At 36.0% G+C, this 16,977-nt stretch overlaps 1 protein-coding gene across 1 annotated transcript; it reads right to left on the minus strand.

Moving 5' to 3' along the window:
- Nucleotides 1-6,751: 6,751 nt before the first annotated feature.
- LOC103967098 (outer envelope protein 61) lies at nucleotides 6,752-13,864 on the minus strand. The gene is made up of 11 exons (XM_048573376.1): nucleotides 13,544-13,864; nucleotides 12,692-12,922; nucleotides 11,427-11,483; nucleotides 11,197-11,325; nucleotides 11,021-11,098; nucleotides 10,819-10,889; nucleotides 10,534-10,583; nucleotides 10,249-10,444; nucleotides 8,291-8,822; nucleotides 7,478-7,621; nucleotides 6,752-7,204 (listed from the first exon to the last, which is right to left on the minus strand). The coding sequence occupies exons 1-11, from the start codon at nucleotides 13,643-13,645 to the stop codon at nucleotides 7,058-7,060; spliced, it is 1,737 nt and encodes a 578-aa protein (XP_048429333.1). The 5' UTR covers nucleotides 13,646-13,864; the 3' UTR covers nucleotides 6,752-7,057.
- Between the last annotated feature and the right edge of the window lie 3,113 nt (nucleotides 13,865-16,977).

Genomic DNA, 16,977 nt, shown 5'->3' on the forward strand with positions numbered 1-16,977 from the left:
GTTGTTGTGGTGTTGTTGTGGTATTGTTTGTTGGTGAGAAAATCCCTCGAAGGGGGCTGAGATAGAGAGAGCCGAGAGGAGAGATAAGGGAGAGTGAATGAGAAAAGAGAACTAAGAGAGAAGAAAGAAAGAGATCGGGGGACACAAATCAGGGGGTGGGCCCCTTGGCACACCCATTAAGACCTAAAAACAAATTTTAAAAGAAAAAGATCTAGCCCAAGATGAATTTCACAAAAATAACATTTTCTATCGGGACGGGTTGTTACAGTACGATGAACGGATGTGATTAGAGGATTTCCAGGTTCCTCTGAAGATCCTTCTGGCTTCTTATCTATCCTAGATTTGACAGTAGGAAAAGTTGAGCTGGGCATGACGTATTGACATTCTGGGCAATAAAGTCGGTTTATTACAAAAAACCTAGATAAAAAAAATAAAAAAAAATCTTACTTTTGGAAGTAAACAATTACAAGTTCTCTAATATCTAACAATTATAGATTTTTTGCCACTTAGTACTACAATCTAGTGGTATTCCTCTTCACTTGTAAGTAAGAGGTCTTAGGCTCGAATCTCTTAGATGGTGAATTCGATATCAAATTAGGCTGCCCATTCTATGACCCCCTCTTCGTGTGAAATATATCATTGTACTAAAAATATATATATATATATATACAATTATAGATTTTTATTGGGTAAATTACACAAAATTACTTTAACTATGGGTCGAACCACACTGTCATACCTCATCTTGTAAAAAGGACAATGTCATACCTCATCTTTAGAATTTGTTGCAATGTAATACCTCTATTAGTTTGACCATGAATTTCTCAGTTAAATGCTGACATGGCTTGATGCGGGGCCCAGTTCCTCACCCAGATGGATTCCACGTGGCACCACACCCTAAGTTTTCCCACCAAACGGCATCCAGCTGAGATTTCCAATACACGTGGCTTTCTCACTGGATGGCACGTGGATATTCCATTAAAATTTAAAAAATATATTTCAATTAAAATTTAAAAAATTTAAAAAGTAAAAGTATGTTGTAAAGTGTGCCATTTGAATTCATTTTCCCCTTGGTACACCTAAACCTTATTGATCTAATTCAATTCAAAATTCTAGAAAAAGAAGAACCCTAACCCCAGTTATATACGCGGTTCCAAATCTTGAACAATCAGATTAGAAATTCAGCGAAAACCCCAAATCATCTTGTGGCTCACTTCCCTCACTTCGTTGGTATTGGAAGGGGCTTTCATTTGGATTCCATTGGCTTCGAAGAAAAATTGAAGGATTCAACATAGGGTGGTACGTGCACAAGGATCTCGACAAAACGATGCCTACCTATTGTAAGTTTTTTTTTTGTGCTTTTGATGATTCCAAATGCATAATGAACTTATTTATTGGAATGGGTTGAATGTGGGATTTGTTTATTCTTGTTTGAAAAGGTGGATTTATGCTTTGTGAATACGAAATGGTACCTGAGGTGTTGGATAAAGGGTTTGTAGCTTTGTTTATTCTTGTTTGAAAAGGTGGATTTATTCTTTGTTAATTCGAAATGGTTCCTGAGGTGTTGGATAATGAGTTTGTAGCTTTGTTTATTCTTGTTTGAAAATGTGGTTTTATGCTTTTCTTAATTCGAAATGGCTACTGAGTTGTTGGATAATGGGTTTGTTGCTTGTTTATTCTTGTCGATATAAGGTGGTTTGTTGCTTTGTTGCTTTGTTTATTCTTGTCAAGATAAGGTGGTGTATTGCTTTATTGTTTTGTTTATTCTTGTCAAGAAATGGTTACTGTGCTTTGGCTATTTGCATATAGTGTGTCGGCTTGGGTTTTTCTTAGTCATGTGCTTTGGTTTTTGTTGGCTTCTGATTAGGTTAAAATGCTATTGCTTTTGTTTGTTGTTGGCTTTTAATTAGGGTTTGTTTTTGTGAATTGATAGAAGCATATTTATGCAACTTTGTTATCTTATTTCGTTGCATTTACTTCGTTATTTCCATTTATTTTGGTAATTTGTGTTATTTTGTATTATTGTAGGTCCAATTGGTAAAGATGACAATAAATGGCAAAATGGAGCAATTTGGAGCAGTTTTGGACTTGGATTGGATAGCATGCGTGGAGAGCATAAGAGCTGGACATTTTTGGTGTTTAAATGGTGCTAGACATGTGCTAAAATCTGGAGATATTAAAGTTGAGACTTGGAAGACAAGGAATTACACAAGAAAGGGGAATCCTAGTTGGAGAGGAACTCTTTCTTATCCAAACTTATCTCATCTTATCCAGTCTTATCTTATCTTATATAACCTTATCCAACATTATCCCATTTTAATCCCACATTATCTCATCTTATTTCTAGCTGCAAAAAGAATCCTTATCACATTCTAAATAATTCCCATCTGATTCTAGGAGTCCTAAGATAATTTAAACACCCTAATCCTTTTTCTCCTTGGATTTAGCTATGCTCTTTGCCCTATATAAACAAGTTGTGCCGCAAATATTAGAGGGGGGGGGGGAGAAAACTTGGTGCCACATGTTCTATTCCAAATTGGTGCCGTAACTTGCAAGAGCCAAAGGGGGGGAGATTGTGCCGTAACCTGCCATTCAACCATTAGAGTTTTCAAAGTTCTTTCTATCCTTGTTTAGTTTTAATGTTATTTTAGATTGTTTTTCAGTTATGTTGAACATGCGTAACTAAGTTTCTTTTTAGTTAGAGGTGAATTCGAAGCCATGATCATATGTTTTATATAAATTGATTACATCCAATTATTGTTTCATAAAACATGAATGCAATTTACTTATCTGTTTTGTAGAAAACTTATTCTTGTATGTTTGTTAAGGATGCATACTTAGTTTGCATGCAGGGATTTGATACTAGAATATAAGGAATTTCACCTAATTGTTATGAACATAATTTGCAAGTAGTAAAAGTCACTAGTCATGATTGAGTTAAGTAAATTCTTGGCAGGAGTATCATACTTTTCATAGTTACGAATGCTTCGTCAATGCTTATGATTTTCACAGAACCTAATGATCTTTGAGATATATCTCTCATGTTTTTCATAGTTAGGGAACTTAAGAAGAATAATTTGGTTGCGTCGCTAAGTCCAATTCAATGAACTTAGGAAAATCTGAGAGTTAATTAGTGCTGTTCATAATTAATTTGGGGTATTGTCATTCATGATTTATAGGAAGAATAATTGGAAATCGATTTGTATGCGTATGTTTCATGTGTGGAGAAAAATCATCTAGCTAGCCTTTCACCTATATCTCGTACACAATTTACTTTATTTCTATTAAAATTTTTCCAAAAATCCCCCTCAGTCATGGTTTTGTTGTTAGTTTAACTTAGTTTTCAGTTTATAAGTTTAGTTTGTGTTGATTAGCATCCCTTCTAATCCTCAGGATAGAACGATCCCTACTTATTTATACTACGATTGCATAATTTATAGGGTTTAATTTGTGTGTTAGTTTCTACCACATCATGAATTTCAGTATATCTAGAACAATTCTCTATTGAATTGCATCATGGTGGGGAGATAAGTTATGACCTTTACGCTAAGGGAAAAATGACATATATAGATAACTATGATAAAGACCTCATGTCACTGCAAATGATAGATGATATGGTGAAGGCAGTTGGATACAGTGAGCGGTTCATGAACTACTATTACAAGATTCCAAACATGGACCTTTGCAATGGTTTGAAGCTGATTCAAAGTGATTCTGATGTTCAGCAATGTGCAATTTTGTTCCAAAAGATAGAGTGATTGAGATGTACATCTAAGAATTGACAACATAAAAAGTCAGAACCCAAGAGCAACAGTTTTTGAAGTCTATGGAAGTAAGTGGTCCAAGTAAATTGGTAATTGAGGAGGTAATAGTTCAGAGGGGGATGTTGGGCCAAGAAGTGGATGATTGTTGCACATCTCAACTAGTGCAACCATGTGTGATTGAGGTAGGAGAGAGAAATGTTGATTCTGGGAATGGTCAAAAAGAGAAAAATGGTGAAAAGCCAGAGAAGAACAAGGGGAAATCTATGGCTGAGGTAGGAGAAGGGGATACTGAAGTCTTCTTTGATGTACTTATTAGTTTTGAGGGGAATGTTGAAGAAGAGAATGAAGAAGCTGCTGAAGAAGATGGTAGTGAGTTTGAAGAGAGTGAATATGAGAGTGATGCTGATAACCTAGTGTTTTCCAAGTTTGATGGTATTATGGAAGAAAATGAATTTTCCCTCAACTTCATTTATTAATAAGTCATTCGTTATAACTCCAAATTATGTTCCATTTGCGCCTACGCGTTCGTAGCGACAAGTACTACGAGAATACGCCAAGAAAACGAACCTTACATGACATGACAAGATGGTCAACAAAAGTCAACGTCTTTGCCTCACAGGGCATTTTCGTAAATTCACATTTAAAAATTATAAAGATTGTAAATTTTTTGGGGACGGGTTGTTACACCTATGGCTATTGTTTAAGCAAGGTTTTAAATAGTTTTTTTAATCAGTGTAGAAGTGTGAATATATATATATATATATATATATAAACACTTCTAATGACAAGCTTTACAACTTTCGTGAAAGTCTCAGCTCCGAAATTTGCCACTATAATAACATAAATTATATATCTAAATTTAACCATTGATTGTATTTTACATTTATGCTCCATTCTTCTCACCAAATTTTGTTTTTTAAAAACATGATCTCTTAAAGGATGCAGGAAGATGAACGGTTCAGATCGTTGATATTAGGTTCAAAGTTTCACCATTAGTGAAAATATTGCTCAAAGTTTATAAAGTATCTATAAACTAGATAACATCAACTCATATTTCAGTTCACCATAAATATCGGAATGTGATATCAACGATTCGAACCTTTCATTTTTTTATCAGGTAAAAGATCACTTTAAAAAAAAAAAATCTAAAAAATGAAATTCAGTGCGTAGATAAAGCGTAAACGACAATCGACGGTTAAATTTACATCTAAAGTGTATGGATTATGGTGTTGGATTTCGGAGTTGACATCCTCACGAAAGTTGTAAAGCTTGTCACTACGAGTGATTTGTATATATTTTTTTACATCTTTCACTCATACAATAATTATTATTAAGTTTATTAGTTTTGCACTCAATAAAAAAAACACTAATGAGATTTGGAGGGTCTTAAAATCTAAACGACCATGTACCCATCATCTTGAGGATGCAATCACGACCATGTAACCATTAATGATTATGAATTCTATTTATTTTGAACTCCCTTAAAAATACTATTCTGGAAGGTTTGTGTGGCTTTAAAAAAATTCAAATGACGACGTACCCATCCTCAAAGCATAGAGGATGTGATCACCTGCGTTTGCATATTTTTTCACATTTTTGGCACTTGGAAAATAATTGTTATAATTTTTTTAATGTGTTTGATATTTTTAAATTACTGATTTTTTTTTTAATTTTTAATGTATTTTATAATTTTTTAATCTCACTCTTTGCCTATAGTATACCATAAAAATAAATAAATAAATAAAATTTTAAAATTTTAAAATTTTAAATTTGTATAAAATAAGAATACAATAATACCTATTTAATATACAACAAGGAATTGTTATTAGCACTCCAAAAATCTAATTTGGCACTCCAAACTTTTTATAATTAGAAAGAAAAATACACTTATAAGGAGTGTAGAATGAGATTTTTGAAGTGCTAATAATAATTTCCATACAACTTATACATATACATATAAACTATGGCTAGTGTATTTCATAGTAAGTTTTTTTAGGGAAAGAGATCCTCTCCGGATCTTTCCCTCAAAAGCCCAGGGATTAAGTGATTCGGGCCTTTAAAATATGATCCAACAGTCAAAAATTATTATAGCTTTTAAAACTTTTTACTAACTTCTCTGTTTGTAACCGTTAGATCAAATTTTAAAGGTTTGGATCACTTGATCCCTAGGCTTTAGAGGGAAAGATCCGGAGAGGATCTCTTTCCTTTTTAGTAGTTTAAAAAAATTAAAATCATCAAAATAATTTTTTTTCTTAATGTATCGAAATGAGTTACCTATGCGTCATTCTCGTGTAAATCTGTTAATGACCCGTTATTAAAAGGTTCTTATCGTATGACTTGATAACAACCCAATTAGACATCGTATTAACCCGAAACCCATTATTTTCGTGTCATGTTACGGATTGTGTAAAAAATTGTCAGGTCTTAGTGAGGTGATGGGTGGTTATGGCTGGGTCCCACATTTTTTTTATTAAATTAAAAAAAATGATTTTATCTTATTTTTATTAATATTTAATTAATTTTTAAATTTAGCTAAGTGAGGATGTGGGTCTTGCACTTGCCATTTCATCATTTAAGAACAAACTTACCAAAAATTTAACAGATCTAGCATTGCAATGAATTCGTAAGACGAGGTATAACATTGTAATGTTTAAAATATGAACTATGAGATTATGACTCGACCTATAATTGAGATAATTTTGTATAATTTACCCTTTTAAATATGGGTACGGTTCGGTTTTGTGAGCAGGGTTTGTATCCATTTTAATATGGGTACGTTTTAACCATGAACAAATATTTAGTGTTCAACTGTGGCAAAAAATTACCACTTAATACTACGACTTGGTAGTATTTTTCTTCACTTGTAAGTGAAAGATCTTAAATTCAACTCTCGCCAAAGACAAATTTAAACCATATTATTGCTAGCCCATTGTGAAGCTTAAAAAATCTTCATAAATGACAGATTATATGACAAGGACAATCAAATATGTTAAGAGATGGAATCCAAATATTTCATAGGCTGCACGCTTCTCTCCAACTGTTAATTCTGACAAACACAACCAAACAATGCTACGACTCGCGATTTCATTACAAAGAGAGAGCACCCGGTAATCATTTTAACCAAAATAGAACCACGACCCCGTCCCTCTCCAACATTTTCCTTTTCTTCCTTTCACAGCACCTCTTTTGATGCGTTCCACAGAGATATCGGCTTTCGCCTGTTGCTACCGTAACTTAGCTCGACGTTAGACTTCGAATTAATCTTTCGTAATTTACAAGCATAATTACACACTCTAAGCACCGATGTAGCCCAAACGATGAAGCACTACTGCTATAACTAGCATGCATATTGCCAAAATCAGACCGGATCTGCCTAGTAGCCAATTTTTCGTCTTCTTTGCACCTTCCACTCCTCTTTGAATCCTATCTGCCCATTTCATCTGCAACGAGAAGTTACAAAAGAAAATAATCAATAAACAAAATCCATACTGAATGCACTAAATCACAGCTCCACTTGGATGCAGGAGAATAATGGGTAAAAGATATGGAATCGTATGTTTCAATATCAAATCACTCATCAACACACCGATTCACGACTGAAACTATGGTTTGTTTTAAGATATGGTGGATATTTACACTTGTATGACAAGTACTAACAAAAATTGAAGCAAATGCATTGAAAATCAAAGTCATTAAATCGAGTAGGAAGTTACCATTCTGTCCAGGTCCTGCGGTGACAAAGACGACATTGCTTGCTGAGCTTTTGCAGCTTCTTCACGAGAAAGCTTGAAACCAAACTGCTCGCCCATGTTTGCCATCATGTCGGGGCTCATATTTTTAATCATTGATGAGAACATCTGCCAGAAAAACGACCAAAATAAAAAAGTTGAACGCATGATCATGCAGGATAAAAATTGCTCTACCAAAAAACATAACAAACCGTCATCAATCAAAAGCTTGAGGTTCAAGTCATTATGCTAGCAACATTATGGGCACAGTTAGGAATCTAATAATATATCAGTCAGTTCAAAAAAGTTTGAGGTAGAAATCCTTCTTTCAAAACATCACATGTAGAACAGGTGCGATGTGTAAAATTAGTCGAGAGACGGTTGATCATCGATTACTACACTGCTCATGTTTCAGGGCTTAAAAACCTTTACTTTTCACTTTTAAGGTCCAGTAAATTCCTATGACAGTTAGGGGTTTGCTGCGTGAATGGAAGGTGTTAGAACAATAGCAGTCCAATCAGAAATTTTCTTGTACAATGAATAGCCAAATTTATGATGGTTTCGAGCTCCAATGACATGATTTGAGTGTATCTTATCAGATATTTTTCTCATGAATGACCAACTTATTGTCTAAGCGCAACTTTTGCACACATCCGAGTACTACTTATGCTCCCGCTTCTAACATCTTAATAATGAAAATAACAAAAATAATTAGACAGAACATGCAGACCTTGCACTTTGAGAACCAATGAAATAGACATGCAAAGAATAGTATTTTAATGTAGAAATTGAACGAACCTGCTGCATTGCAGGATCTTTCATTTGGGTCCTCATTTGTTCTTGCAAATCACCAGCAGAGGCAGGGAAGCTCGACTGAGGAGAACTCAAATTAGGAAATATTCCTTGAGAGCTTGTTTCACCCACATCCTGAGGTGCATTTACTGCAGAATTCTCACTGCTTTCTGAATAATCTGATGAACTTCTTCTGTTACCAGTGACTGGTCCTTGTGTTGAAGATGAACCTCTCCCATTCAAAGAAGATGCTACTCCAAACATTTTCTGTAGCTCCTCTGGTGGCATTTTACTCATCATATCAGATGCAGTTTTAAGCATATCCGGTGAGACATTTGGAGGAACTGATCCAGGCTTAAAATTGTTGAAACTGGAACTGGAAGCCAATTCAAGCATTTTTTGAAGTTCTTCAGGTGACATTTTGCTGATCATGTTTGAGGCAGTCTTAACCATGTCAGCAGGAACCTCTTCGGAGTTTCCAGGATTCAAAGCAGCCAGACTGTTAGGATCAGCATTTGAAATGAAATTCTGGAACGATCTGAAATCCAAGCACAGAAACAAGTATAATAGTATAATGTCATAGGGATGCATATTATTAAAATCAACAGAATGAAAAGATAGAAACATCAAATATGTATAAAATAAAACCAAATAAGAAGCTTCATGAGTAGAATGTGGGAAATTTCAAAAACTCAAAAAGAAATACCTTAACTTATGACAATTATGATATCTGATATAGAACATCCTATTTGGAATATTATTTCAGTATGGACTATGGAGAGACAATGCCACAGAGTCCCAAATGTGTACCTTACCAAGTTCTCTTTGAAACCGAACTGGCTTCATATGGCTACAAAGGTTTGATTCTACTTTTATCAGATGCCAAGTGAAAGAACATCCATATGATTTCTTAGCTTTTATACTTCTGAATAAATGTTTAAATACCATGTTCAGCCAAATGTATCCCAACTTCACCCTGTTGGGTTTTTCCAGCCTATGATGAGTTGTCCTAAGTATATTAGGAATTAGAGCCGAACCATGTTAATTCTTGGTGTGATTTGTCTTGGTTATTTGTTTCCGATTTCCGAATTTGTTTTGTTTTCACATTCTTAAACGCCATATTCGCAACACACGGCACCCTCCTCCCTCCTACATGCGCATTAGCACATACGGCCACATTCAAAATTTAGGATGTATACAAACATACATCTGTGGTGCATGCAAATCAAATGAAAACGTGTCGCATTTGACCTCCACTAGAGGCGCACACCACACACTGTGACTCACAAGACTTCTTATGGTTGATTTATTTATTTATTGGCTAACTTACGGCCTGCTTGATAGCCATTTGGTGTATAGTTTTTATTTTTCATTTTTTGTGGTATAGATAAAGGGAAAGTGTATGGGAGAGAGGAGAAATGAAGAAGCATGGAGAATGGATGTTGGAAGGAATGTGAAAGAAGTGTATATGGAAAGATGCACAAAATGAACTGCAAATAATTGTCTTCACTTTCAAAGTTGATCCTTTGTGACTGAAAGGTCACGGGTTTGAGTCGTGGAAACAACTTCTTTGCAAATCAAGGGTAAGGTTGTGTTTGACAGACGTTTCCCTAGACCCTCGCAAAGCGCAGAGCCTTGTTGGCTTGGGGTCGCCCTTAATATATTCCTCCTTCCTTTCTCCTACTACCTACCCCCATCTTTCTCCATTTCTCCTTTCGCCCATATACATTCCCTCTGCCTCTTGCACAAAAAATGAAACTCCAAAATAAAAACTAAAATGTTATCAAACAGGCCTTTCAAGTTTGGAATTAAATTTTTACAATTAAGAAACAAAAAAAGGAATGACAAAAAGATGAATTAAAGCAACATGAGATTAGTTTTATATATCAAATGCTCTCAACACAAAAAAGATTTTAAAATAGCATCAAAAAATCAGAAGACAGTTTTTTATGAACAAAACATACCTGATAGCTTCTGGGTCACTTTTAAAAGCCTGCAAAAGGTCTGAATTGGTTGACAGAAACTCAGTGTTTGATGCGCTTTGAGTCCTAGAAGCATTGCTAGTTTCCTGTGCCGCAGAATACTCTGTAGAAGACCTTTTATGGTTGGCAGATGACACAGTCTCAACTTCTTCAGTTATTTCTTCAATTACTAATCCTCCTATCAAACAATCAATATTCAATATCCTATAAAGGTATGGGTCCATGCATCTAGGTCAAGAATTTTAAAGGTGGAAATAAGAAGCATACTTCTTGGTCCAGACGAACCACCCTCTTTACGCAAATTTTCTTTGGCATCCCTGCAATAACCATAAATATCATTTACAATGTCAAAACAATCTCCATTTTCTATCCCAGCATCTGGGAAAAAATTGGAAAAGAAAAAGGCTATACATCACTCTTCAAATGCCCCTATAAATGTGTTTATTATGACCATATAGCTGCCATGCATATGGCATATTTCAATGAAGCCACAAGAACAGGATGATCAGATCAGAGACAGATATGCACAAAGAACAAAAGAAAGGGCCACACCTTAAAACATCTGAAATAGTTTCATCATGAGGTGAAACTTCACGTGCCTTGCTCAGATCAGAGACAGCACCCTAAGAGATGCAACAATGACCATCAGGTATAGGAAACAAAGGTCAAAATTATGTAAACCAAACATGCTTCAAAAGATGCTTCAGAATTATCTGCGAACAAATCATATGCATATGTTTATAAGCATACTCACTTCAAATTGACCTATTTCTTTATACGCTTGACCTCTACGGTAAAGAGCCTTGACATTGTCTGCGTCATATGCCAAAACCTGAAATAAGATATATCATTTAAAATATATTAAAGTCAGTAGGTTGCAAGAAAAAAACATGAAGATACATGTATCTGTGAGCATGTTTCCTCATATACCTCAGAACCTTCTTTTATACACTCGTCATACTGCCTTGTTTTCAAGTAACAAGACATTAAGTTGAGTGAGCATGCCATCAGAAGTGACCTGCCTTTAGAAGATGGAATCCCACTTAGGTTCTTCTTTGCCTATAATTTTAGACACGGGAGTATTTATGATCAGTTGGAGGCCCGACTCTGCAATGTAAAGGGGGAAAAAAAGAAACCAAAGGTATTATAATTGCACTTACAAGCAAGTATTTCTGCATAGCTTCATTGAACTTGCCCTGGCTGTGAAGTGCATTTCCCTGCAAATGTGATATATTATAAGAAAAGAAATTTGACACCAAAACAATACTTTAATGTATGAAGAAACAATGACCGAGTCAGTAGACGATAATATTTGTCTTTATCCTGATTACTTATGCATTAAAGAGCAAGTCTATAGGGTATCAAATCAGAAAACAGCCAGATATTTAGCTTTCCAAAAATAACCTTACCAGAGCCTAATGATCAGCCTATCTTTCCCAACCCTAACCCAGCCCATACCACACTAGTAAGCTTGGAATGACTTAAAATCTCCACTAGAAATGGATTTCAATCAGAGAATCAGGATACTGTTTACGCATGCTAAAATTACAACTCTACAACTTGAGTTTAAATAATACAACTGCACAGGAGTAAAATCTACTGGCATGATTACAATTTCTTGATGTCATACAAATTGATTTTCACGACTCTAGAAGGATGTACACTAGGCATCAAAATCAAGATTCTCCTAAAATGGGTCCAACATAACAGATCTAAACTAAAGAAAATAAAACCAATATTAAGGCTGGGAGAATCAGCTTACACTACAAAGCCATGAATCATTTGATTGTGTTATTAACAATAGAAAAAACGGAATAAGTTTCAACCAATGTTTTAAAAGGCTCGCCTCAGGGCACGCCTAGGTGCCCTGTGAGGCTAGGCTTGAGGGTTGCCGCCTCTGTTTTGAGGGAGTGGGCGGAAGGCGTCACCAGAACCACCTAGGCGCGCCTCAGGGATTTTTTTTTTTTTTTTTAACTCCCAAACCCAAATTTTGGGTAGACTTTTAACTGCCTTATACCTCTTCCTTGCACTATCGTCTCTCTGCCCTTTTTTCTAATTTTAATTTTTTATATAATGGATGTGTGTGCTGTCTGCGTGCATTGTTATATGTGTGCTCATTGTGCTTTTCATCCTCTATTTTATATATATAATATAATATATGTGTGTGTGTATATGTATTTATAATATATGTGTGTGCTTAGGATGATTATTGATTAATAATCTTCTTTTCTTTTAATATAATATATGTGTACGCTTAGTGTATATATATAAAAATTTAGGTCCCGTGAGGCCTCACGCCTAGGCTGGGCTATCCCTCGGACGCCTCACCACGCCTCACGCTTTTAATACATTGGTTTCAACATATATTGTGTAAAATCTTCTAATCCTAAGAATTATAGTCCCACATAACATCTAAGCATCCAACCTGATTCTTCAGCATCTGAGCTCCATTGAGTTCATAAGAGATCTGGGCATCAACACGGGTACGCATAACTGCTATCTCTTCAGGCGAGGCACTAGCCATCTTCTCACCAATTTCAGCCATCTCTTCCGGACGTGTATGCTTCAACTGCTCTGCAGCCTGTTTCAAGTCTTCAGGCCTCATGTTCTTCATGCCCTCCGAGGCCATCTTCATCAATTCTGGATTAGCCATCATCTGCAATGCCAGTCAAACAACCACCACCACCATCACCAACTACACCACTTAACCAAAATCAACTAAAATTTAGAAATAAAAGGAAAAAAAATTGTGGGAACTTCTTTTCCCAGAGAAGAAGCAATGTCGGTATCTGGGGAATAAACATCGGCTAACTCGGTGCCAGCAAAACTAATGACAAAGAAAAACCTCCAAATTTCCTATATAACGTAAACACTCCATAGTCAACCAATTTGTAAAACCCCACCAGCAATGCATCACTGTACCATATGAAATGTATGACATACGTGTGATGCGAAGGATTAAAGCTGTCCATAAATCAAATTGTTTAGTGGATTGGATTTCACTTGACTGCATACGGCTCCAATGTAACAAAGATGTTGTCCATAGCTCAAGTTTCAGAGACCCAATAATCCCAATAATCACAAAATGCATAAAAGCATTGAGTCCAAATTCAATATTGGTACTTAATCAAATCACCCGATTATGCAAAAACATACAAAACAAAAAAACAAAAACAAAGACAAAAAGGAACACTGAACAAAATCTATCAAAAATCCAAATCGAATCGAATCCCTAAAAATTGGGAAATTGAGAAAGAAGAAGAAGTTGAAATTGGACCTGCTGTTGGATCCTGGCGAACTCGGCGGGAGACATGCGACTCATCTGCTCCTGAGCAAGCCTCATCAACTCGGGATCCATCATATTCATTCCGTTAAACATCTCAATTCAATCAATTCAGTCGATCAGAGTTTTGATCCGATGCGAAAATTATTTAGGAGAATCGGAGAATCTCTGCGTGGGGAAAAGAAGTTGGAATTTGGGGATTGAATTTTGGGGGATTTATAGTAGCGGGAATAGGGTTCTCGAAGAACAAGTGAGAAGGTCGCCCACCGAACCTGAATCAATTGAATTGAATTGAATTAGTCGTCGTCGTCTTCTTCTTCTTCGAATGGAATAGGAAAAAGGAAGCTTGATGGAATGGGAGGAAGAGTCGGAATATTCGCGTTATTTTCGCAATTACGATTCTCGCCTTGGCTGCTGGTGGTCTGCCGCGTCATCTCGCACTTATAACTGCATCACACCACATGTTAATCACGTGGCCATTGTGGCATAGCATGTTTGTTGGCCAACATTGTAACCACCATGTATTTGTGTCATAAAAATTTTCTATTTAATAGTTGTTTTGGGACTTGTTCGATAACTTTTTTGTTTTAAATTTTCTTCTTTTGTTTGAAATATGAGAATGAACCATGATTCAGGTGTTAAAAAGCATGGAAAAAAAATCTCTATGGAGACAATAAGTGAAGTCAGCAGGCTTTGCCCTCTAATAAGTTCATTGCAAAGGAAGCTAGAATTGGAGTTTTCCACACCAACTCATCTAGCAAAGAATGATAAAGAGTGGTATTTTTTTGGGAATTTTGGGTCCAAGGCTCTTGAAAATCAATCTGACGGTCTAAGTAAGAATGGGATCGATTTGAAATGGGCCTGGAACCTAGGACTAATCGAAGGAAAAGCTTTGGTACTGTTCGATTTGAAAAAAAAAAATTCCTTTTATGAAAATTGGCTCAGTTCAACTTTAAATGATCCAATCCAGTTTCAATTTTGTTAGTCGGTGCTGGAATTCCCATAAACTCTGGCAAAGGACGACTGGAGGCGTAATTCAGTCGAAACTCTCATCAATTCCGGCGAGGGGAGAATGGGTTGATTGGGAGTGGGTGAGTGTAATTGAATACGGACATATCTCGAGGGATGGAGAATCAAATCATTGTTGTAGTTCTAAGAAAAGAGTATACATGATGTGTTACATCGAAATACATCATTGACAAAGGTGCCTTGGCTTAGGTGTGGGCCCAAAAAATCATAGTCCACTAAATCCCCTAACTATGCTTCCAAGAGTGTATTCCGCTCGAGAATGGATAGATACCAGAATGACCTTTTTCCAAAATACAAATCATAATGACTTTCGAACTTCTTTGATCTGGAGCTAGCCAAGTCTAACTAGTCCTACTTGCTTGTCTTTCAAACATCTGATATTTCGAAGTTCCAAACCATATTGTAGATCCCTGGTCGAAGTTATGAATGCGTAGCTAAAAAGCTGGATGCAAGGCGGAATGTGCATATTTTGCATTATCCCCAGAAGGACTTAGATGCCTTAGAAGACATTTTGCTAAATTTATTTCCCTCAAGTTTTTAATCTTGTTAGAGTAAAATATTTAGAACTTTCCATCCTTACTTCATTTTCACAGATTACCATTTAATCTAATAGTCTTTATGGAGTTAACCAACTTGGAGTATTAAGTAACAGAGTTAAAAAAGAATAAGGTTGTAGGCTTAGGTGAGCTTCAAACGACCCCCTCAATAACATTGCATAAAAAATATTATCCTTAAACTTAGTGTTTATAAAGATTTCCACTGCGATAATCGGAGTACCATCTTACTCCGACACCAAGCCTACGACCCATGAAAAATCTCTTACTCCGAAACTTGCTTTGATGCTTTGATTAGATTAAGGATGAGAAAGTGACGAATCTTGTCCGGAATGACCTACAGATCTTAATGTCAGTCCGACATGTTTCAATAGACTTGTTGGTTAAGTAATAATGATTGTTTAACACTTGTAGAAGATTAAGTTGAGTGCTGTATAAAAAGTTGAGCATGACTTTAATTCCATTTCTTCATTCACCATGCCTCATTTCAGGTATGATGATTTTAATAATTGCAACATGTAACCGGGAAGGGCTTCCTTCCTAGTTCGAATTGCACGTTCGTCCTTAGTAAACCTTAAACAAAAGTTTGTTAGGGACTTGATCGTATGCATGTTGGATCGAAAACACCTTTGGAATCCTTTTGGGAAACCCTATGTGCTTTGGACCTGAGCTTTTCAGATCAAATTACACTTAGTTGACTTCTGCGAATCAGAGTTCTACTGGAATAAAATTCATCTAGAGGATTTCCTAGTTTGGATGCCTCATTCAAACTTGCTTTAGGCACGGGATTGCGGCATAACATACTTGACGTAGTACACTGGTCATGGATAGAAGTAATCGTACTTCGTAATAGGAATTCAAAGCCACCACTCAGCTGGTTTTTGGTTCGCCCTTTTCGATTATTCTTCCAAATGGCCAGAGCCTAGGTTTGAGTGTATGACCCACAACCCTTAGGTTGCATAAACTTTTTGGAAGTCGGATGGTGCATTGGAAGACTCCGGACAACGAGGCTATATACCAATGTTCGTAGTCCGCCTAACATAACCGTGCTTAATACATATGGAGTCTTCCAAGTTACGAATTGAAAAACCATAGAATGGGCTTTATCACAAGAGACTCCTCTAACAACACTTTGATTAAGCCACTGACAAACCTGAGTTTGTTCTTAACCTCTAGAGAAATCATCAGGCCACGACTCTACATTGCGTAGTTGTCACCCTCCAAGGGTCAAGTGACAAGAGAATGCCCAATATGGTCTAAGTGGTGAATATAATATGGATCGTTGAAATCCATAACCTCTATAGGCGAGATGATGGTGGTGGGCTTCTTCTATGATGGAGTTTTAGACATGGTTGTCAATGATATTGGTGGAAGAAAAAGAAAGCAATACCAGGCACCAAGATGGCGCTCTTGTACCATAAAGAATTTCATAATGAAGAAAGGTTTTCTTATATCTTATGTATCTTTGTACAACTCGTTTATAATCCTTGTATAGAAATACATCTAGTCTAAAATGAGTAATTTGACATCCTATCCTAGGATTTATCGTATTTTATTCTCAATAGTAGTGAAATTATCAAAATACCCCTAAGATGCCATGTAGGCCTTCCACTTCGACCTCAACTTTCCCTTCACTTTTCTGGTCTTATTTTACTGTTTTTGAATAGTACTCATTTTTTGCAAACATGCGGATGCAAGCGGAATTGAAATTGGAGTTATGATGAAAATTTTGAACGTAGGATTCATACATCTCGAACTCTCCACCTTCTTTCTGCCGTGTTTCACGTCACTTTCTCCCTCTCTATCTAAACCTACACACTCAACTATCAATTCTTATTATCACTC

The sequence above is a fragment of a genome, unplaced genomic scaffold, assembly GCF_019419815.1.
Source record: "Pyrus x bretschneideri cultivar Hongxiangsu unplaced genomic scaffold, Pyrus_bretschneideri_v1 Contig67, whole genome shotgun sequence".
Taxonomy (NCBI): domain Eukaryota; kingdom Viridiplantae; phylum Streptophyta; class Magnoliopsida; order Rosales; family Rosaceae; genus Pyrus; species Pyrus x bretschneideri.

Coding starts and splice junctions, on each gene's coding strand:
- LOC103967098 (XM_048573376.1), bottom strand. CDS start 13,645: ATGTTTAACGGAATGAATATGATGGATCCCGAGTTGATGAGGCTTGCT. Junction 10,890..11,020: donor AAGAAATAGGTCAATTTGAA/GTGAGTATGCTT, acceptor TGCATCTCTTAG/GGTGCTGTCTCTGATCTGAG. Junction 8,823..10,248: donor AGTGACCCAGAAGCTATCAG/GTATGTTTTGTT, acceptor CTTGGATTTCAG/ATCGTTCCAGAATTTCATTT.